Genomic DNA, 22542 nt, shown 5'->3' with positions numbered 1-22542 from the left:
CTCCTGCATCAGGAAGGATCCTGCCCAGCACAGCTGGAGTAAAGGGACTGATCTGGTCTCTCCACTAGTGGTACTGCTGCATGTTGCAAAATCTGGCCTTAGGTACCGATGTCAATGGCATTGCTCCCTAATTTGATGCCACCTGTGACTTGGGGGTGGTCTTTCTCTTTTCTGACAGAGTGAGTAATTGTAATGGTATGGTACCTCCTTCTGACAAGCCTCCTGTGGTCAGCTCCACTGGGGTTCCAGTGTAAGCCAAAAACTTCTGGGTTTGGGCTCTTTAATGGCTAGAGTCTCCTCCCACATAGTCCCTGCTGACAGTGACAGCACATGATCAATAACTCCTGCTCCAGCTGTCACTGCTGCCTGTAAGGCTTGCAGTTTCCATATTGGAAAAGGCCTTTCCTAAAGAGCCTAATCAATATGCTGCTGTGAGGTCTATTCTCGTTAGCTATATATAATCGGGACACACACAAACTACGTGATTGAGTGTGTGTAGAGGGGGGAGAGGATGTGCCACCCCTCTGCTCTCACTGGCTGGGAGAAGGACAAAGCTACCTCTTACTTTGCTCCCTCTCCTGCAGCTGCTGCTCAGGGCTTATGGCCACATCCTTTCCCTGCTCTATTAGCACTCTGCATGGGGACCTGCTCTGGGACTCCAGGGAAGCCAGATTCCTGCTGGGTCACTTCTAGGGTTGGATGGAGCGCCTGTGACTCTCTCTTCTATGCATTTTCTGCTGTTGGTAGGTAACCTGCTTTCGGAGCCACGCAGGTGGGAGGATGTCAAGCACAGCTCCATCGAAGAAGCCTTACCGCAAGGCACCCCCGCAGCATCGTGAGATCCGCCATGAGGTACCCATCATTCGTGAAAACCAGGATGGAGTGATCTTGGCCGAGCAGAGTCAGGTAACGGCTTGCCGGGTGAAAAAGGTCTTAACACCATTGCACCAGCAAACAGGGTTTAGTTGCACCGAGGCAGGCCAGCTCGAGCAGGCAGAGTGGTTTGAGGTTTGCAACCTGAACTTCTCATCGTGGTCTCTGGAGTCTAGCAGTGAGAAGGAAGTGAGAGGGTGCAGAGCAGAGTTGAATATCAAGAGCCAGACTGTCTCGCCAGCACTTCCACCTGGTGGGAAGATGGGTCAGCGAAGTGGGAAGCGGTGCCCAAACCGCAGTCGTGGGGACCTCAGCAAATATGTGAGCCATAGCATGGAGACAGTTGCAGTGTCTGGAGATGAAAGACACCATCCCCCTTGCTCTTTCAAGAGCAGAAGCCTGGAACACTCGCTTATGTTTAAAGAGCGTCCTGAAGTCCTGACACCAAGGAGGTTTCGGGTCTCCTCTACACATCTGCCTCTCAAAGGGATCCTGAAGCAGACCAACGTGACAGGCCCATGCCCTGAGAGCTTACGCAAGTCCCACTCAGTAGAGATGCTTTCCTGTGGTCGAGGCTCACGGAAGTACAGTGATCCTCAGCTCTGCCTCAGCCGTAGGGAGAAGCGCTCACCGGAGCACAGCAGTAGCAGTGCCGCTGACTCTGTCAAGCGCAGGGAGGAGATCACAGAGGAAAAACTGCAGTTCTCGAAATTCCTGGATGAGATTACCCAGCGGGTGCTGAGTCCCATCCGCTTGCACTCACTGGGAGAGACCAGGGGAGCAAAACAAGACCAGAACTCTCTCCTTTTCCCCAGAAGCTCCATGCCAGAGCGCCAAGGGGAAGGTCACCTGCAAGGGGTCAAAACCAAGCGTGCAACTGAAAGATCCCCCTTCCCAAGCAGAAGAAAGGCAGCAAAGAAATGTGAGGGGCTGGGAATGTCTTTGCGTCAGAGAAAGTGTGCTGAGGAGGCTGGGAGAGCTTCCAGACTAAGAAAGAAACCTGTCCTTGGGAGGAAGAACAGTAAGGAAAAACTCCTTTCCTTGGAGAGAAGGGTTGTAGATCTGTGTCAGTATGAGCTGCAGCAGCTGGCAGACCTGGGGCTGGCAGGGACATCCTCTGGGCAGCAGCACTCACTGTCTTCATGGAAAAGCAGTGCAGAGGGCAGAAGGGATGAAAGCAGTCCCTGTTCACAGCTATTACAGCCACACCATCTGTGTGCTAAACTTGGGCAGAAGCATGCAGTGGAGCCGAACTACCCAGAGAAAGGATCCTTCTCCACTCCAACACTCTGGAGTCGGGAGGAGGGCCCTGCCCCATCTAGATCCTCCCCTTCCTTCAGCCTGGCACTAAACAAGGTAGGTGCCAGGGCCACTGGCTCACAGTCAGGGGTCTCACAAAGGCCAAAGGCCCCACCTGGATCTCATCTAGCCTGTAATGGCAGTGGGGAGAGTGCGAGCAGGCCCCCAGACCTCAGGCTGTGGGTGCTTAATCACCAGAAGCTGCTCTCTTGTGGGTGCCACTCATGGCTGTGCTCCAAGTTGGGTATATCTTCCTGGGAGGAACCAGCTTCCCTTTGGCCCCAGGAGTTAGGAAGGCAGGAGCTGGTGCTGTTCTCCCCACTGCAAACTTCCCAGGTGTTTGCAGGTTGGAGGCCCTCCAGGCTGTGGGGCAGGAGGCAGGCAGCTCTGTTGTCAGGAGGTTGGGATATTCCTGGCTATCTTGGGTTACTGGATCTTTGTATGATGGCTGTTTCAGGTGTTTGTAAGCCTTCTCTTTTCTCCAGCCTGCTTTTGGGGCCATTGCCTTGTTTCAATAGTAATCACATTATCCCCTTTTCCTGGCCACTGGCATCTGCTGTGTGTGTATTTGTGGGGTAGGGGAGGCATAGATAATTCTGCATGAATTAACTGATTGCTATGTGGGGTCAGGAGGTAAGAAAAGAATGGATTGATGCTTTGCCTTTAGGGACAGGAGGGTGTGCACAGGTGGTAAGGATTATTCTTTTAAAATGTGAATTGGTGAAGGAAGCAGCCCCGTGATATCTTAGGGCCAGGACTGGGGTGGTTTGCCTTCTGTAATATTGCTAGCAGCTCAACAACCTCATCCACAGCTGTCTGTAGCGTGGCCTCTCCATCCAAAGCTGGCTGTGACACTTAATGGACAATCTAAAGCGTGGCAGCACTTTGGGTTTGCACAGTGCTGTTGGTACCAGGCACCAAAAATAATCCATGAGCAACTTGGACTTTGTGCAAATGGGCACAGTCCTTGGGCTTTCGCAGAAAATACAGTTGCTTCTAGTGCTAATTAAATTTCTCCCAGCTGTGCTGGCAGGCAGCAGCCATCTCATGGGTTAACATACAGAGAGTGCAAAGGAACGTCACTGCACTGTGTCTTCTTGTTTGCAGTTCTCCAGCCATCTCTGGGGATCTTGTCCAGAACGTTAATTTCTTTCATAGGCTTTTCTGACCTTTGGTGTCTCTTCTGCTGTCCCAGAATAGTTACAGTGGCTGGTTTCAGGTCTGCAGAAAGAAACCCTTTTCACAGCGCCATCTGGGTGGTGTAAATGGTAGACACGTTTTTCAGCTCCCAAATGATTCTCTCTCATTCTTTTGTGGGACTTTAAGGGTGTTGTGATTGCTGTGGTGACAATTTAATCCTCAGTGTATGCTGGCCTGTGAGATTCCTGCTACCCACTAACTGTGGATGTGGAGGAAGGTGAAACACCAGCTAAAGTGGGAATGTTATAAGAGATGCTGAGATTGCACCGTGGGAGAGTGAAGTTACCTAACTTGTGTGGTGGTTTCTAGTCTAGCTCTTCTACCCTGAACCAGAACACACAGTCTGTCTTGGTATCAGACAGCTGAGTGATGTGTACAGATCCTAATAGCTCTAAGCTTCTCTAGCATGACCTGTCAGAGCAGGCAAGGAAGAGTCACATGTAGAGTCTAGCAACCAAGACATGTCCCTTTAGGACAGAGTGAGATACCAACTCCTCTGAAAGAATCTCACAGCTGTTTTCTTCCCTGTGCAGGAGCCCTTGACGGATGCAGAAAGAATGAAGTAAGTGTCCTGCTCCTCCTTTATGCCTGTCATACTTGCAACTGTGTGGGTGCTGATTCCTCACATCCTGCCTGTGTCACCTGCACAGCGAAGCTGACTGGCCCTGCGGGCTCCTCTCAGATCTTCAGTCTTCCTGGGGCCCTGTGGGCAGAGCTTTAGTCTGTGCCTTGCCAACCTCTGCCTTGCATGTCTCTCCCCCAGGAGGGAGAGGGAACATAGACCCTCAGTGCAGGTGCAGCAGGGGAGTTGGTGGGTGTGAAAGAAAGTAGGAGATGAAGCCTTTTATACAGGTGGAGAGGGGAGTGCCTTTTTTGAACCTTTCTTCTTGTTGCCACTGTTTTGGTGTAAGCCACCAGAAGCAGTATGCAGGGGCCTGCTACTGACTGAGGGTGAGAGCTGAGCCCTTTGCTGGTGGTGGTGTGGGGCACACACAGCTGCTAGCACTGAGCTCCAAGCCGCACTGAGCTCCAAGCCATACTGAGGAGAAAGCTTGCACTGCCAGAGAGAAGCTGTGCTTCTGGGTTTCTTCAAGCAGCTGAGCACAAAGGAATGAAAAACAACAGGAAATCCTTCTGACCAGCAGACATGTCCTGGCTGGGGCGGAATGGAGTAGTTTGTGTTGGAATGGGGTTGACTGGCAGCTGTGATCACATCTGTAAATGCACCCCACCGCCTCTGCTTCTGGCCTTAAGGCTGTATGGAGTCCTCTTTCTACCATGTATTAAAGGTGTGAGAGCTTCTGAACAGTTACAGGGGAGGAGATGATTTTACTCTTTTTGCCTTCAACTCTTCTAACCTGGACTGGGATAAATTATTGAGTGGGTTTCATTCACCGGTGAGGGACACTGGAGATGTGCAGCTCATCTGGCTAATGTGCTTTATACAAGCACTGTAACCCGAGAGGGAGCTGGGAGCCATGGTTGACCAGCTGGCATGTGCTTCTTTGCCCGTCCTCCAAGAGCGTTTGAGTCTCCCTCTCCTGATGGAGATGTACCTCTCACTGTGTGTGCTGGAGTATTCTTCCAGTTCAGTTCCTGACTTCCTGGGGCCCCTGTGTGGGATCTTGGGCCCTAGAGTAGGGCAGCAGTGTGTGGGGTGGGGGTGTGAAGTGCTCCTCGTGGACTTGGTGGTACCTTGTTCGTGTGTGCCCCAGGCTACTGCAGCATGAGAATGAGGAGCTGCGCCGACGGTTGACGTATGTGACTAACAAAATGGAGGCGATGGAGAGGGAGCTGGAGTCAGGTCAAGACTACCTGGAAATGGAGCTGGGCCAGAACCGTGAGGAGCTGGAGAAATTCAAGGACAAATTCCGTAGGTACGAAAAAGAAAACAAGAAGGTTCGAGTTAGAGATATCACTCCTGCCAAAGACTCCCTCAACTGATGTGGGCAGGCTGTGCCCTGTTGTGTAAATCAAAGGCAGGCTGCATCCTCAGAAGGATGCACCCCTAGACTGTAGGAGAGTTAAAGGTTCTGCAGCCATTACTTCCTCCAGGGTACAGTGAGGGGCTGGCAACAACAGGAATTCTTCATCTGTTGGATGTAAGGCAGGATCCAGCTTGGATGGGATGGTTACCCCACATGTGCAAAAGGAGCCACTGATGGCTGCAAGAAGATACATCACCACTTTCCTTCAGGAAAGTACCTCAGTTAAAAATCAATGCCAGTCACTGGTCACATGCATATACATGACATAGCTCAGAGGAGTCCTCCAAAGTCATTCACACCTTCCCCTGAAAGATCCTTTCACCCAGCCAACCTCATCTTGCCTCCAGTAACTTGAGGCCTGAAGGCCATTACATGGCAGAGATGAGGCATAATTAATATGCCTGGTTGTCTTAGTACCAATCTTTCTGGAGTTGGAGTTGGTGGTTTGCTTGGCAGCTATGAAGGGGGCTTGAGTAGGTGCCTGAGATCCATTCCCATGTATACAATCTTGTTTCTGTAGGTTGCAGAACAGCTACACTGCTTCCCAGAGAACCAACCAAGACCTGGAGGAGAAGCTGCATGCCCTGGTAAGTGCCCTCTTAAGTCACTACAGAGAAGAGGTGGAAGAGACCTGTGTTAGGAGCAGAGGGGGGGAAGGGGCCCTGGCTTTACCCAGCAGATGTGGCAGTGGGTGAGGGGTGAGATTCTGGCCATGACCATCTACTCCCCATTCCGGCTGGTGTCATGAACTAGTTTCTTGATTTACTGAGCCCCTACTTGGTCATGCATGTGAGCTTTGGTTCCCCACAACATAATTGCATGGTATTCCGTCATGTTGCTTCTCAAAATGCCAGGGATGTGTCAGCCAGTCTTGGGGTGGTCATCCTGGGAGGACGGGGGCACTCAGAGCAGAGCCAATGTGCCTGTATGTCTGTTGTGTGCATTCATAACACTCATGGCTGTTTCTTTTCTCTCCCTCCCCTTCTCTCTCTCTTTCTCCTCCCCATGCTGCTGCTGGCACACGCTGGGCGCGCTCACCTCTCAGGCCTCTCTCAGCCAAAGCTGGATTTTTGCAGTTGCGTCTTTTCGTTTGTGTGTTTTTTCTTTTTCCTCTTTACGTGTCTCAGCCTGTTGGTTTCATTGTCAGTCCCACATACACCATCCCAGATGGAGGGGCCCCAGCCCTCGTCCAGCCAAGGGCTCACCTGGTATCCAGCAGCTGCCCGCAGATGCAGCAGGTCCTAGCTTGCAGTGCTCCATCTTAAGAGCGTTTGACTTTGAGCCAGCTGGAGCATGGCGTGTCGGGAAGTGGTGCCCATAAGCTGTGGCACTGCATGAGATGTGGATGACTGGGAGCCTCATTTGCTCCCTTTCCTTCCCCTTCTGGGCTGTGAGCAGGCAAGTCAAAGAGCTGAGGTGCTGATTGCCTCCATGTAGCCCAGGATGAGATTTCTTTGGTTCTAGGACTTGAATTTCTTGGGTTAATACTCGTTGTACTGGTGCCTGAAGAGACTGCACATGTGGGAAGCACTGTCCTCTCCTACCCCCTTGTGTGTCGCTGTGCCGTACCCCTGACACACAGCTGGGCCTGGGTGGTCACAGCCACTGAGCACCTTTGGACATTGTTGGAATAACTTCTTGAGAAGGGGATGGCTTGGTTGTTCTGAGCTGTTGCCCCTCTCTACTGTTACATCTGGGTCTCTATTGGCCCTGTACCTGTACTGTTAGGGAGTCTAAAGAGGCAAGATTGCCTGCTTTAGGGAGGACATTAACTGAGCTCCAGGTGAAGCTACACTGATCCTTTTTCTTACTAGAGCAAGGCTTAAGCTCTTTCAAGATGGTGCCCTCGCCCTGCCAAAAAAAGCCCTTTTGTCCATTCAGCATTGACTGCTGGATCTCTGTGGGCAGCATTCTCATTCTGTTGCCCCAGAGAAGAGGGCTGGGTATCACAAGCTCAGAGGTCTTTGCTGCCAGTGACAGGATGGGATTGATTGCTCAAAACCACTAACTTTCCACCAGGCACCGTGTGAACCAGGGCAGGCGGGAAACATGGTTGTGCTGCAAGAAGAGATACTGCATTAAGGAGGTTCAGACTCAAATCTGGTGTCTCTGAAGCTAGTGGAGTGGCTGGCTCCATTTGGCCTTTGGAATCCTTCCCTTGGTGAAGAGCCAGGCTGTCCCCCTTGTCTGTCTGGTCTGGAAGTTTTTGTATCCCAGCTGAACATGTCATTGTGCTATGCTTGGGCTGAGGTGGGTGGTGAAGCCAGGTTCTTCTGTGGGGAGATTTACACTTGGTGTTCTTGCATCCCAGATTAAAAAGGCAGAGATGGACCGCAAGACGCTGGACTGGGAGATTGTAGAGCTCACTAATAAATTGCTTGATGCTAAAACCACCATCAATAAGCTGGAGGAACTCAATGTAAGTGTCAGTCTGCAAATGGCTGTGAGAGTGTGGGCTTTTCGCCTTGTTCAAAGTCATTAGTGTGAAGGAGTATGTGAATGACTTCAGTGTGAATGAAAGTGAGAGAGCTGTACGCAACAATAGGGACAGACAAACAAAAGGGTCTGAGGGGTTGAGCAAGGAAGAACTGATCTTCAAGTCTGATGTATTTGCTCTTTTGAGTTTAGGGTTTGAGCTGAGTCCAGACTGTACCAGTGAAGGGGTCATTTAGAGCTGGGAGGGAGCTGATGTCTTTTCTACACCATTTAATGAAGTTTCTGGATCCAGTGTTTGTTTCTATTACCTGCTTTCAACTTCCTCCAGTCTGTCTGTCTGAAAGATGCCTGACATCAGACAGTGTCTTCAGGCATGGCTGAGAGCTCTGGGATGGGATAGCAAATCTGGTGGGACTTTTGAAGATTATTAAAATCCTCAGAGGGAGAGAGGGTTGATACACTGATGGAGTACGTGCCTGCAGCAAGGACTGGAGTTGAAAGGAGCACCTTGGCTGAGTTGTGAGAAAATACACAGGGGTGTGGAGAGGAGGGAATGGCAGGTGCCCTCATGAGCGATCCATCAGATGCTGCCTCCTGCTTCTGTTCAAGCAGCATCTGGTCAGGTGGTGCCTTTTTGGGTAAGAGATTGGGCCAGTCTGACACTGTTGCACACCTGTGCCCTTTCTTGCAGGAACGCTATCGACAGGACTGTAACCTTGCAGTACAGCTGCTCAAGTGTAACAAGTCCCACTTCAGGAATCACAAGTTTGCTGATGTGAGTAGCAGTCCTGCTGAGGTGGGGAGGAAGGGCTCATGGACTCTGCCTGCATCTTGCTTTCTCCAGCTTTCTCTGTAGGGTTGTTGGCCTCTCATCCTTCAGTCTCAGATAGAGGTGGGGGGGGGCTCCTGTTCCCACTCCCCCTGAGAAGGCAGCACAGAGCCTCTGCCAGCTCCTCTTTCATGCCAGCTCCATTTCACAGCTCAGCCAGGAGCTGTTATAAAAAGCACAATAACCTTGAATTTGATAGCCTGCTGGGTGCCTGATGGGAGCTGGCAGGAAGACAGACCTCTCTCTTACCCTGCTCTGTCCTCTTCCCTTCCTCACCTGGCCACATGGAAGGCCCATGCTGCCTGATAAGGAGTCAAGCAGTGGTAGTCTGGCCCTGCTTCACTTCTTACTCTGAGGAGAAATGTGTGAGGCAGCATTCAGGGTGTCTTTTAGGCCTCCTGAACAGAAATTGGTACCAACTCATACTCTCCCTTGTGGGGTCTGTTCAGCTCATCCTGTCCTCAGGATGAGCAAAGATGGAGTTTAGGCCTTTCACATTAGTAACATCACTTCTTTGATTGGAAGTATCATTCAGGCCCTTACCCCAGCTCTCTCTTTGCTGTACCCCTAGTCTCCATCCCTTCTTATGTTCCTCTCAGCAAAACCATGTGCTTGTCTTTTTTAACTTAGCAGGTGACCAATATGTCACCCTCCCCCATTGTGTCTCAAATTAGCACTCTTGAGGTCAGTGTATCAGTTACTGCTGGGGTAACCTTGACCTCTCTCCCAGCTGTCTCCCCTCCCTGGAGCTTTGAATTCTGCCCCCCAGAGTGCTGCGTCCCACGTGGCTGCCACTGGAGGGGGATTGGTGCTGAGCAGCTGTGCAGACAGTCTGCCTCACAGCCAGCTGTTGTCATGCAGTGTGTCGTGCATCCCCAACTTTGGACGCAGTTTCCTTCTGGCTGTGATGGGACAGACCTTACTGTGCTGCTGAGTGGCTTGTGGAGCTCTGCTCTCCACTTCATGCTGTGCATGGGTGTGGTGAGGGTTGGCAGGGTGGTGGGGAGAGCAGTAGCGCCATTTGCAGGACAAAGAGCAGTGCTTACCCCCTGTTAAGTCCCCAGTCCTGCAGCTTTGGTAATAAACCCCATGTTTGCCTCTCTGAAATGGAGAGAGCGAGGAAGTGGGATGAGGTGGTGGAGTTGGTGGGAACAAGGGAAGGCATCGATTCTGGTCTGCGGGCAGGCTGCCAAAGCAGTATGGCTGCAGTTATTGCATTCAGGGAGCACTGCGGATCCCAGCACTGGGGGCTGTTGAGTCACTTCAGTGCAACCACTGGCTGATTTTCCACAGATCAATAGACCCCTTCCTAGTGTGCGATGGGTGGGCCTTGCCTCTGTGCTCACAGGCATGGGGGACTGAGCCTGTGTGCTATTTTCTCTTGTTCTCTTCGCAAAATGGGGCCTGTGAACCATGGCCTAGAAATGTGACTGGTGTGACAGCTAGACATCATTGTTAGTCCCTCGTGGAGCAGGTTTGCTTTGGAAAGAGGTACCTTTCTCAAGGTAAGGTAGGTGAATGTTAGGGTCAAGGTAAGGAGTACAAAGTACACATGAAGGCTAGCTGGAAAAGGCAGGTTATTTGGAACTAAATGACTTCTGTGTCAGCCCCCTTCTAATGTCCTTTTTCTTCTCCCTAGCTTCCCTATGAGCTGCAGGACATGGTCAATAAGCATTTGCACAGCACTCAGGAGTCTGCAGGCCCTGGTCAAGAGGCAACCCACACCTTGGCTCCATCTGATGTTGTGCCCACCTCAGTCATTGCCAGAGTCTTGGAGAAACCAGAATCTCTGGTTCTGAATTCAGCCAAGTCTAGCAGTGGCAGCTGTCCTATGGCTGAAGATGTTTTTGTGCATGTGGACATGAGTGGAGCCCCCCCTGATGCATGCAACAGTGCAGGGCAGATGGGGAAGGAGGGAGGAGATGTGGGGAAACAGCAGAACGGTAGCTGCAAGCCACAGAGCAGCGTGGAAAGTGTGCCAGAAGAGGTGCCTGCCTTCGAGAAGCTAAGCCCGTACCCTACACCCTCACCTCCCCATCCTATGTACCCTGGGCGCAAAGTGATTGAGTTCTCCGAGGACAAGGTAAGGATCCCAAAGAACAGCCCCCTGCCCAACTGTACATACGCTACGCGCCAGGCCATCTCCCTCAGCCTGGTACAGAGCGAAGATGAGAGCTGCGACAGGCACCGGACGCTCCCCAACAGCCCTGCTTCGGAAGGGCGCCGTTCGGCCTCCAGCTGTTCCTGTCAGCAGTCCCCCAAAGCAGCCAGGGCTCATGGCTCTTCCCAGAGCAGCCCATTCAGCAGCCCGCCCCAAATCCCCAGCGCCTTCGCCAGCTCTGCCAGCTCTGAGGAGGACCTGCTGGCCAACTGGCAGCGTATGTTTGTGGACAAGGCACCCCCCACCTCAGAGCGGGTGCTGATGAACCGCACAGCTTTCAGCCGTGACACGGCCCCCGAGCTCCAGAAGAGGTTCAGCCGCTCCATGCAGGAGCTGGGTAGAGCAGCCTCAGTTTACTCAGATGGTGAGGAGTCTGCGCAGAGCTGCAGCTGGACCGTGAGCCGGGACTCGAGCGTGGACACAGACAGCACCGAGTCCAGAGCCCGCAGGAGCCAGTTCTCCTCAGACTATGGTACAGATTTCTCCCAGGATGAAGCCCAGAAGCTGTTGCAGGAAAGCGGTGGAGGCACTGCTGAGCCTGGAAGCCCCTCACCAGAGAAGCACAAGGACTATGTGGACCTTGGCTTGCCGGAGAGCCCAGCTGAGGAGAGACAAATGTTGCTCCAGGGAAGCAAGGAGAGCAACCAAGGAGGTGCCCAAGAGGAAAGCGGAGAAGGCAGGGTCAAGCCATCCTTCAGTCGGCCTCACCGCAGCCCCAAGAGGATGGGGGTCCACCACTTACATCGCAAGGACAGTCTGACACAAGCCCAGGAGCAGGGCAACCTTCTCAGCTGAGGCAGGGCAAGAAGCAGCCACATGCTGTGGAGCTGTGGGATGCCTCCATCTGTCCACCTTCTGAGGGAGAAACCTCCCTTAGTACCCTCCTCCCAGGGTGGGGGGCTCTGCTCTGAAATTTTGTATTTATTCTCTTGTTTTGCTACCTGGTAGAGCTGGGGTCCCCCTTCCCTGGCACCTCAGACCCACAGTACTAGCACACACACTGTGCAGAAGCACACCCACTGCCCTGGCACACTCGCAGCTCTCTTCACAGCCTCACACTGGTGCCTGTACCGGAGCTCGTTCTTGGTACCCCTTGTCCTGGTGCCTGCGCCTCTTCATGCTCGTATCTTCCTTCCCCCTTCCCACTCAGGTACCTGAGGCCCTGGGTGCTCTCATGCTGGTTGCCCACAGCTGCTCTGCTCTCTTTTAACTTGTGCCAACAGGGCAGAGTGCCTGTGTGGTGGTGTCTGATTCCTGGGGAACCCCCAGGGGCCGTGAGTGGGGCACGAGGACTCTCCCAGCGTATGGCTGTGAGCCTCTGGGGATGTGCTGGGATAGCTGGTGTCTCATTTTCCTGCTGGGTTTTGTTTTCCCCAGCTGCCCTCTGGGTGATTCTCCAGAATCTGCCTCTGCAGGTCCCCATCGCTTGGCTCCTGTGTTGGGCTCAGCACCCGGCCCCCACTGAGGCAACGCAGGGATGCTGGTGCTGTGGCGTGGGGCGCGGGTGCCGTCTGCCGAGGTGGTTCGGGGAGGCACTGCCTGCTAGGCGCTGGGTTTGTGTTTGTGTGTCTCCTCCCTCACACCTCTTCCCCCGCTCTCTGTGCTGTTGTTTTGTTTGAAAGGTGCTGATGCTTTGCTCTTGGGTGGGCTTCTTTCTTCTTTCCAAGCCTTTGGTTTTGGGGTGTATTGTTTTTTCTTTCTCCCCGCCCTGCATAAACAGACACAGCCGTTGGCAGCCGGTCTGATGCCTGCACTGAGGGTGTGTTGAGGCTCAGCTCTGAGCTGCGCTTCCCTCTGATCCTGGCCTCAGCCTGCAGAAACCCCTCCAGACTCAAGAACAAGGTCTTGCCCCAGGCGAGCAAGGTGTGAAGGGTGCTACCGGGCTTTTCTGGGCAGGGCTGGGTGCAGGGCCGGCAGGGATGCGAGGGCAGCGTGCTGAGGAGCTGCTCCCTGTAGACGCACTACCTCATGGCTCGGCAGCAGCCCTTTGCCAGGGTCTCCTTGCATGCCCCCTTCTCTGGGGGGCTTCAGGCTGGCTCTGGCACCTCTCTGGGGCCTTCCCTTCTGGGTAGGGCCTCTCTGCGTGTTTTTCCTAGTGTAGCGTGATATTGTGTGACTTTTCTTCTCAGTCTTGTGTGCTCAGTGTCTTGTTGGGGGGGGGGTGGGCAGGATGGGGAGAGGTCTGTAGATGTAGGTATTTTTTTGAGGGCTTGCAAAGCCCAGGCGTCCTAGTTTAATTTTGTCCTGTGCCCTCGTCTGGTGTTTCTTGGCTCCCCTGGGGGTGTGAGGCAGAGAACAGCCTGGTTCCCTGTGCCATGCCCCCCTCAAACCTCGCTGGCTCTGTCCTCAGCCTGCTGTCTGGTTTTTAAGTTGGGTTTGTGTTGTCCTCCCACCCTACTCAATGAGGGCTCTTCACTGGGCTGTAGGAGAGCAGCCTTCTGTCCAGGAGGGAGCTCCCATTTATATACTTACAGCAAGATATGCAGCCAAGAGCTCCCTGGGGGTCTTGCTCCCCTCCCCAAACCCCCTTTTCTGCAAAGGGCCCGCAGCTTGCAGCTGGGGCCAGCCAGGGCTTCAGCTCGAGCCTGGAGGCTCCAGGGCCTGTGAAAGGGAGCTGCCGGCCTCTCTGGCTGCTGTGTAGGTTGCTTCACATACCTGGCTAGAGCTGCTGCTTACTGGCTCACCTTATTCCCCACCTCCAACAGTTGTGAGCTGGATGCCACCCTCTGGTGGGGAGGTGAGACTCAGTATTTCACTACAGTATTTCGCTTGATACCTGTGCAAACGGACTGGTGCTGAGAGCGGGAGCCGCTGCTCAGCCTGCAGGGTGTTCACCTCCCCTGTCCTGAAGATGGTGGTGGGGTCCTTGCATTTGCTCTCATCAGCTGCTCCACTGCTGCATTTCTTCTGTTCTGCTGCTGTGTTGCTGAGGGCCTGCACCTGCAGCGGCTGCCAGCTCCTGCCTCACAGCCATCACCTGGGGTTGGATGGTCACTGAGTGAGCTCCTCTGGCTCTGAGGCTGCTGGTGGCCTGCCTGTGGGACAGCACAGCCACTTGGGCAGTGGGGGAGGCATTGCCCCTCAGGGCTCAGCCCCATCTCTCCTGAATCCTGGCATGCCAGTCAGGGGACAAAACCCACTCTTGCTGAAGCAGCTGGTGCTGGGCAGAGCTAGCCTCCCTCTGCTTTTGGTCGAGGCAGACTTAAACCAGTGGAGAAATGGAGGGGTGGCAAAGGGGTGCCCAAGGCCTCACTTCACAGCATTAGGCTGCTGGCAGAGGTTGAGGAGGAGCAGTGGCCACCAGAGGAGCAGAGCCCTCTCCTGAAGGGCAGGCACAGGGCCTGCCCTCTGCACTCCTGCTCACCGCCAGCAGTATTGGCTCTGGGGCCTTGAGCTGACCCCACTTTCAGTGTCCCAACTCCAGACTGTTAATCTGTAACTAATGTGTTTTTTTCTGAAATTTTCAAACTGATGTATATTTTAAGACCAGAAATAAACTATTTTAAAAGTAGGTGGCAATGGCTATAGTGTTCTTTCTTGGTTAAGACCTGGACTGGACCAATCATGAGCATGTGAGGGAGCAGAGCCTGCTGCAGTATGGTGTCCTGAGTCTGCTGAACTGGATGGGCTACCCATTAGCTCTCCCAGGGCGAGCGATCCTGTGAGCTTTCCAGGAGGCTGTGAATTCACTGGTCATCCTGAGTGCTCACTTCAGCAGCAGCCTGGTTCAAGGTGCTTGTGCAAATCAAGCCATCTGTGGTGGAGAAGAGGCACAGTCCCTGGCAAGGAGTGATGTGTGGGATGAGCAGTGTTCTACTTCTGTAATTGTGTCCAAGGTCTGGAAGCTGCTCTCTGGGTCTGAATGTACTGTCAGCTCAAAGATCAGACAGCCTGCAGACCAGAATCCATTGTTCACAGCAGCACTCGTGTCACTTTTGTCTTGGAAGCAGACAGCAGCTTAAAAAAAGGGCAGATTATTTAGCCAGGCAAGTTTGAGAAATGTTAAAAAACAATGTAGGCAATTTTCACATTACTTAATGGCTATAAAGGCTAGGCTTGTCAAAACCTCTGCAGTGAAGCTTGTGCTGGAAGCAGCCTCAGTGTTGCTCATAAAAACCTGCCTACGCTCTTTCAAGCATTTTGCTGGCTGTCCTTCTGTGTCTTGGCAAAGACCTCCACGTGCTGATCTAGAGTAGGATGAGGTGTAGCTAATTCTTTTAATACTTGTTGGTTTTCTTGAAGCCCCAGCTTGGAGAGTCATATGTGAGTATCAGTTCTCCCTTTCAGTAGCTGAGTTATGTGGGAATGTGTAACATACCCCCTTCCCAGAGGTTTTAAGATTTTTCTAATTCTAGTGTCAGTATTTTGTGGTTTTATTTTGTGTGGGGAGGAAGGATTGAGATTGCTTGGGCATACCCCAGATAGGAAGCCCTCCAACCAGGAGAGAGAGGAAGTTCCTGGAGGATGCTGATACAGATATTTGGAAGCATTTCCTTTTCATGTTAAATGGTGCTGCAGAGGTCAGAGAGCTCTGATGAAATTTCTTCCATCTCCCAAGTTATGCTGCCTGTGCCCTTCTGACCTAGGCGCTGGCAAAGCGTAACCCAGGAAGAGTTTCCTGTTTCTTTGTCCCCATAATTAATGATTTTATTCTGTGTTCCCTTGAGTAGCAGCTGCTGCCACGATTTAATCTTCCAGCCTAATCTGAGCCTTGAAACATAATCTTCCTTGCTTTGCTCCAGGAAGGGCTGCTTGGCCGAGCGCTGAAACCTGCAGCGCCAGTGCGGGCGGAAGCCTTCGCCCGGGCAGAGAGGCTCCGGCCCGAGGGGAGGCCCCGGGACAGCGAACCGGGGGATGCCCGACCCCCCCGCTCTGCGCCAGGCGAGCGCCGCGGGGAACCGGCCGCCCTGCGAGGGGTGGGGACAGGCGGCAGCCGGGCGGGCAGCGCTAGCGGGGAGCTGCTGCCCCCTGCCGGCGCTCCGGGCCCGCCGCGCAGCTCCTGCCTGCGCCGGGCAGCTGCCGATACCTGCCGGCAACCTGCCCCGGCGGGGGCGCAGAGTGACCGAGGCTCACGCCGCCACGAGTGGTGCCACCTCTGTGACCTTTATAAAACTCTGATCGCGACAGCAGTACAAGCGATAGAAAGAACATCTCTTATACACATCTGAATAAATACAGCCCGCGCCGGGCGTGGGGGGGAGGCAGGGCAGCGCCAGCTACACATGCAGCGACTGGACAATCACAAGCAGCCGATGGGGCATGTGACAACACAGAGACGCGTGTAGAGATTCGCTCGGACCGGGCTCCGGCCCTCAGGGAGCTGAAGGAGGCATCAACGGGACGCGAAATGTGTGAGAAGACAGCTGGGGCAGCCCACCGGAGGTGTGGGGGGCTGGCAGACACACGCTCCCCTGGTGGGCACGGTGCTCTTCTCGGCAGAAGCAGGCAGGGTAGCCCAGCTACATTTCTGTTTCTGCTAAGAGGCTGTCACCGAGACCTGACGTCATCAGGACCATCTGGGAGCTGGAATCTGTGGAGAGAGAGGGAGAAAACCATGAGCCATTTGGTCTGGCGGAGATCACAGGGCTGTACTCCAGACCCAGAGGTGAGGATGAGGAATTGGAGCACCGCAGGGTGGGGAAGGGAACTGCTGCGAGGACTGTGAGATTAAGTCGTAACTAGGTCTACTCTGGCCACGCAGCAGAACAGAATCGATGTCTGGGGAGGGGACAAGGCAGACACAGCAGCAAGAGCCCCAGGGTGGGGATCTGCATTTGTTATCTTGGCTGTCGAGAGAAACATCAGCTCTGAACCCTCCTCACCTACACTAGCAGGTGATAGTGGTTGTGCTGGCCCAGCCATGCCCTTACCCAGCCCTGTGCAGACCTTCAGATCTGCACTCACCAAGGGTGAGCTAGAGCAAGTGCCCAGGTGGGATGGGCTGGCAGGCTGCAAGACAGCCAAACCCACATAGGGCGGTGGTGTTGCCTTCCTAAGAGCAGGGAGCACAGCAGGCAAGCAGCCATTTTATGGCAGCAGAGGCCTGGAAATCCTGACTTTCTGAGCTGCATGAATGGAAGGTTTGTGCAGCCCTCCCCGGCCCGCCTCAGGAACATGAAGGCAGCTTGCTGGCTCTGTGATGGCACAGAGCATCAGCCAGGAACACTGCAACTCTCCCCACACCAAATAGATCAGCTGCAAGGAGAATGGGCACGCAGAGCAAGTAGGAAACTCGGCAGGGTACCAGTTTCCCATCCAGAAGTCTTTTTAAACAGAAAAAAAAAAATTGTTTTTTCCTGGATGTGAGGGAGGAGATCTTTAGTAGCCCTGTGCTTCAGAGCCAGAGTCCTACACATTGAAAACTGCTGCGTGAGATCTCTATCTTGGGGATCAATTTCTGGAAACTGGATCCAAAACTTGGCCAGAGCTGTCAGTAAAGGATTTTTATGGCTCTAATAAATGAGGATCCAGATGTTTTGAGGCCCAGAGAATGGTTGTGCTTGCCTGCTGCTAGTCCAATATGAGAACTGGGAAGAGCGAAGGACAACTGAAGGTAAAAAAAAAACAAACCCAAGCCCTCAGGATCACAAGGTAAGCATGACAATATACAATATCATATATACAAACAATACACAAACAGGCTACTACTATCTCCATAATATACCTTTTTTTCTGTTACAAGCAACAGACGGGCTGTGGCACCTGGCTAACCCTTCACACATTTGAGACGCAGAGATAGGAATAGCTGATGCTGTGCAGATTGCAGGGAGGTTCTGGAAGCAGTGAAGAATGACACGAGTTTTGGCTAGGATATCTGGCAAAGGCTCCCAAGATCTTTAATGCTCCTGCCCTTGAGTTTTAAGACTTTGCACAAAGATTTCGTTCCTGCAGCATCAGGGAAAACGCCTCTGAAGTACTGTTCCACTCATTGCAGCAGCCGCATTGTCCTTGGAGGCTGCCTTTCCAAGCGCAGCTCAGCCCAACGCTATTTAACATGAAGGTCATGCCTGGAGGCTGTCTGGATTCCAGTTCACAGGGAGAAGGGACAGATCTCATTCACCAACCCCACCATGAGAGACCAGTGGCACTGGAAACACCCCAGACACCCCACTTCCTGCCTGTCAGCCCCTGCCCACAGCCCAGGTCCCAGGGCTCTTACTGTTCTGGCAGATCCAGGGGTTCTTCTCCCTGGCTGTGACTTCGCGAGCTTCTGTCTCCTCTTCTTCCTCACCCTCTGAGAGCAAGTCAGAGATCTGCTGCTGCAGCTCGGGACTAATGTTGTTCTCTGCCAGGATGAGTGTCCGTAGGGCTGTGGGGTAATTCTCTACCATGTCCAGCAAGGTCTGGGTGGAGAGCGAGATAAACAGGCTGACAAGCAGCACAAACAGCAGCTAGGTTGAGCGGAAAGAGCTTCAGTGCTCTGTCTCCCTGCAAACTCCAGCCCTTTTCTTACCTCTACCTTCCCTTGGCCTTGATCTCCCTTTCCCATACTTTCTGAGAACGTGAGGAGTTCCCATCTTTCTATGGGAAGAGCTGAGCCTGGATTTCCTGGCTCTATCTAAAAAGGAAGGGACTGCTCTGCACCCTGTTGCTGCCACATGTCTAGGCTAGTCCTCTCTTACTGCTGGGAGCTGGGGCTCTGAGAGGAGAGCCTGTGCTACCAAGCCTTGGTCCCTATCTGTCCACAGAGCTTTAGCTCTGATCCTCAGTCACAAGTCCAATCCCCTACTTCTTCCAAAAAAAACCAAACTACAAATAGAGCTGCATGTTTCTCCCTGCTGACTTGAGGGAGATCCAGGAGCCCTAGGTCAGAGCTGTGGCTTATGAGCTCCTCCTGTGGCTGAATGCAATGAGCCAGGGGATGGCAACAGCACCCCTGGGCACAGGGAGGGATGGGGGTGCATGTGAACCCGGGGATGGAGGCAGGTATAGGTCCTAGGGCCTCTATAGACAGCCAAGACCTATATGTCCTTGAGACGTCAGTGATGCTGTAGAGTAACTGTAGGCTCTCATACCTGGGCTGACTGGTTGGTAAGTCCTGTTCCCTCCAAGTCCAGAACTTCGAGGGTTCGACTGGAGGCCACAGCGACGGCGAGCATCCCTGCTACCTGGTCACCTGTGGGAAAAACAAACTGAGGCTGTCAACAGTGCCTGCCTTCCCTCATGTAATACCACATGCCTTCTTTCTGCCATCAGACAACCTCCAAATCTCAGTTACCTTGGCGGGGTGGAAAAAAAGAAACAACTGTTAACTGAGAAAAGGGACAAGGTAAAGGTGCACCATTTTGTGGTTACAGGAGCAGTCACTGATTATCAGGGGGAACATGAATGAACACAATGAAATTGGTTTTATTCCCCAAGGAACCATATCTTCCCAAAACTCCTTCCTACTCAAGTATGGGAGGGCCTTTAACAGTCCCCATAAGGCATCCCAGATGCAGAATAAGGAACTGAGTACCTCGGTCTAGGGGGAGGTCGGAGCCACACAGAGGACTCTGCACCAGCTGATGGACTGCCTCCCTGAAAAGGGGCCAGACTTTTGGGGGTGGATGCAGCAGGACCAGGAGCATTAAAGATTGATGCTGGTGAAGAGACAAGACTCCAGCATGTTCTGACATTCCCAGCGAATGCCAAGATACTGTACAACTGTGACACCCCCTCTTGGAAAAAAACCCAGGCTGCTGTCAGGTAACACCCTGGGGCCTTTCCTGCCCAAGAGGAGGTACCTGGTCAGACAGACCTGGAGGGAGGCTCTGTCTCCAGACAGGGTGAAGAGGGGAGCACCCTGCTGATGCTCAGGGAGGCATGGCCTGGTCTCCTCCTCACCACCTTGCAGCAGAGCTGGAGAGAGTTGGTTTCTATGGCAACGAGTGCCAGGCTCTCCTCCTCCTCCTCCCTGCTCCACTGGGAAGATGAAGGGGGGAGCACGGGGACATACTGCATCTGCCAAGCCAGCCTCGGCACCCAGGGCTTCGGGAACAGGGAAGATGTGGAGGGTCAAATGTGACAACAAAAGCATTGGAGCGGGCAAGGCACAGCCTCCTTTCTGCACCTCCCTGCAGGGCACGTGGCCACAGAAGCAGGGCAGCAACGCTGGCTTTCCCTGCAGCCGAAGGCGCCTGGCAGGGTGAACTTGCTGCTGGGGATCAGAAGGCACCTATGCAAGAAACTGCCCCATCCTGCTGGTGATGCTCTACTGCCTTTGTAGAGCTTGGTCCCCAGCCATCCACCGGCTCAAACTGCACAAACGCTGAGAGGCAGGAGTGCAGTGGCCCCTGCTCCTCCTCTCTGGCCCCCCAGCTTACCTAGGGGGTTGTAGTCCAGGTTCAGCACGCGGAGCTGTGAGCTGTGAGCCACTGCAATGGCCAGGCGACCCCAGCCTTTGCTTGTGACACCTGGGTTGGCGCTCAGCGTTAGCTCTTTGAGGCCTGGAGAAGAGAGAGAAGCCAAACCAGAGCCTTAAGGTCACCAAGGCGGTCTCAGAGAAACTAGTTCAGCTAACCAGAACGGCTTTGAGTCGTGTCCTCTGTACTCTGGCAGGCTAAAGGGTTTGGTTTGCTCTGACAACTGTCAACGCGTATTTCACTGATCAGTGAAATATTTCACTGCCTTCAGCAGCAGCCCTTCATTTACCCACACTGTGACTGCCCCATTTCTCTGCTCTCCCAACCTGTGTCCTGCTTACCCTAAATAGCAAACACAATGGAAACAAGTAAGGGGTGTGTGAGGTGACTGACGAGAAGGAGGTGGCATGAGGTGACAGGTTGGAGAGAGGATAACAGCCACAGTAGGCTCTGAAGCCTGTACCTGCGAGGGGTGGCCAGCAGAGATAACAGCATCTGTGGCACTGGGAGCACATGGAGGCGAAGGTGCTGGAGAGAGGTGGAAAGCACTTCGAGAGTCAGAAGAGAGCTGTTACCTCAGCACATGCCAGCTCTCAGCTTAACTGGTCCACTGGCCTCTGACCACCAGAGATCATCCCCTGCAAAGACCTCAGTTGTGGCACTGAGGCTAGGATCATGCAACTACATACTCACAGAGTGCACCCGCAAGCAGGGACAATTCCCAGGCACTGACAATAAAGCCAAATGCTGAGGTGGGGGGGCACACCATATATTTATCTACAGTCATGATCAACACGCAAATGCAAAATAATAAATTCAAAGTCCAAGCTGTCCCCTCCTCCAGTTTCAAATGCTCCTGTCACGAACCAGAAGCAACCTGTTGGTCCCTGAGCTCCAAACTGCCAGCAGGACAGATCAATAGCAGAAAGCACATGGCTGCCCAAGGGCACCGCTCCTCTGTTGCTTGGCTTTTCTGCTTAAGTTGGGGAAAGAAATTCCTCAGTCCAGGCAAACTACACAGCCTGCCTCCTCCAGGGCTGAGGGTTTACTACTGCATGCATCTGCTCTATGTGAAAGCTCCACCGGTCATTGTGCGGCCCACGGTCCCTGGTGCTTACCGGACTTGGCCCCGTCAGGCGGCAGGAGCCCACAGATAAGGTTGATGCCTTCATCACCCAGCATGCAGTCTCCTAGATCCAGAGCCACCAGTGAGGGGTGGATGGAGAGAGCAGGGTTGAGGAGGGCCAAGCCTGCATCTGTCAGGGGACTCCCGTGGAGGCTGTGCAGGTAAAAGGGAAAATTACTATGGAGCCTTCTTCCTGGGGGCTAACTAACCTGGCAGGAGGGAGAAGCAGAGGAAATGAGGATGACAAATCCTAACCCCAGGTAGGGAAAAAGCGCTGGGAAGCCTCTGCTGCGAGAGTGAGCCGGCTGCTACGGTGGCCCTCCTCTCCCAGCCAGGGCGAGGGGGTGCAGGAGGATGCCAGCGGGGCAGGGACAGCCCCCAGCACCGGGGCAACCAGGTTGGAGGGGCCGGGACTTAAAGCCAGGGCCGTGCCCAGCCGGCGGGGGCAGAGGTGGCTCCCTCCCAGCCGGGTGAAGGGCGAGGGGTTACCCTCTGCAACGTCAAGGGCGTTTTTCCTCCGACAAGACTTAAACTCAGGGGCTGCAGGGGCTGGCCCCGAGCTGCGAGCCCTCGAAAGAGCCGTCCCCACCCGGGAGGGGGCCCAGGGGCACCCCCCGCTCCGCTATACTCACAAGAGGGACTGGACGGAGCGGTTTGTCTTCAGGGCCTCGGCCAGCTGCTTGACGCGGTTGATGTTGGAGACGATGCCCAGGTTGAGGTTGAGCTGGGCCAGGGAGCGGGACTCGGCCGCCCCCCGGCAGACGTGCCCGAAGTCCCGCTCGGAGAGCTGGCAGCCCCGCAGCGACAGCAGCCGCACCGAGTTCTCCCGCAGGCTCTCGCAGATGTCCCGGATCTCCGCCCCCGACAGAGTCTCCCCGGAGATCTGGATGGACCCCGGCAGCATCTTCCCCCGGCTCGGGGACCCGCCGCCGCCCGCCGCCGCTGCCCGCCGATCCCGTCGCGGCGGCTGGGCGCCGGGGGGGAGCCGCGCTGCGCGCTGCGGGCCGGGGCGGGCGCCAACGCCGCTGCCGCCGCCGCTGCCGCCGGGCAGTCCCGGCCCGGCCCACCGCGGCCCCGGGGGCGTCACCGCGCAGCTTTACCGGCGGCCGCCGGGCCGCCCCGCTCCAGCCGGCGGGGCCGCCACCCCTCCGCGGGCGGCGAGACCCAGGGGAGCCATCGGCGGGGGCTAATCCGGACCGGCGCCGGGCTCTGAGCCCCGCGGGGCCGCTCCGCGCCGCCCCGCTGCGCCAGCAGCGCCGGGCGGGGGCCGAGCAGCCCCCCCACTC

General features: G+C 54.4%; 2 protein-coding genes across 14 annotated transcripts in view; one reads left to right on the top strand and one right to left on the bottom strand.

The window, feature by feature from the left end:
- The window catches only part of TJAP1 (tight junction associated protein 1), a 42119-nt gene extending 27822 nt beyond the window's left edge, over nucleotides 1-14297 (top strand). For 12 of the 13 annotated variants that reach the window (XM_074818221.1, XM_074818213.1, XM_074818219.1 and 9 more), the window contains 8 exons: nucleotides 748-906; nucleotides 3906-3934; nucleotides 5088-5249; nucleotides 5881-5947; nucleotides 6406-6435; nucleotides 7672-7779; nucleotides 8488-8571; nucleotides 10265-14297. In XM_074818221.1, coding sequence (XP_074674322.1) covers nucleotides 781-906; nucleotides 3906-3934; nucleotides 5088-5249; nucleotides 5881-5947; nucleotides 6406-6435; nucleotides 7672-7779; nucleotides 8488-8571; nucleotides 10265-11581 — 1923 coding nt within the window. In that variant the 5' untranslated portion in view covers nucleotides 748-780 and the 3' untranslated portion in view covers nucleotides 11582-14297. The remainder of the gene's footprint in view (nucleotides 1-747; nucleotides 907-3905; nucleotides 3935-5087; nucleotides 5250-5880; nucleotides 5948-6405; nucleotides 6436-7671; nucleotides 7780-8487; nucleotides 8572-10264) is intronic. The other variant, XM_074818224.1, reaches the window with a different exon arrangement.
- Nucleotides 14298-15868: 1571 nt separating this feature from the next.
- Nucleotides 15869-22542, bottom strand: LRRC73 (leucine rich repeat containing 73). Its single transcript, XM_074820654.1, has 6 exons — nucleotides 21889-22542; nucleotides 21249-21409; nucleotides 20092-20214; nucleotides 18802-18902; nucleotides 17946-18129; nucleotides 15869-16316 (listed from the first exon to the last, which is right to left on the bottom strand). Exons 1-6 carry the CDS (start codon nucleotides 22158-22160, stop codon nucleotides 16246-16248), a joined length of 912 nt encoding a protein of 303 aa, XP_074676755.1. The 5' UTR covers nucleotides 22161-22542; the 3' UTR covers nucleotides 15869-16245.

The sequence above is a fragment of the Strix aluco genome, chromosome 3 (genome assembly GCF_031877795.1).
Source record: "Strix aluco isolate bStrAlu1 chromosome 3, bStrAlu1.hap1, whole genome shotgun sequence".
NCBI lineage: Eukaryota > Metazoa > Chordata > Aves > Strigiformes > Strigidae > Strix > Strix aluco.
The sequence above is the reverse complement of the archived record's forward strand: the minus strand, read 5'-3'. Positions and strand labels throughout refer to the sequence as shown.

What these genes read in the sequence shown, in the direction of transcription:
- LRRC73 (XM_074820654.1), bottom strand. Translation starts at nt 22,160, where the DNA reads ATGCTGCCGGGGTCCATCCAGATCTCCGGGGAGACTCTGTCGGGGGCG. An exon ending in CGCTCCGTCCAGTCCCTCTT is followed by an intron (nt 21,410 to 21,888) that starts GTGAGTATAGCG and finishes TTACCTGCACAG; the next exon opens with CCTCCACGGGAGTCCCCTGA. An exon ending in TTACCAACCAGTCAGCCCAG is followed by an intron (nt 18,130 to 18,801) that starts GTATGAGAGCCT and finishes CTCTCCACCCAG; the next exon opens with ACCTTGCTGGACATGGTAGA.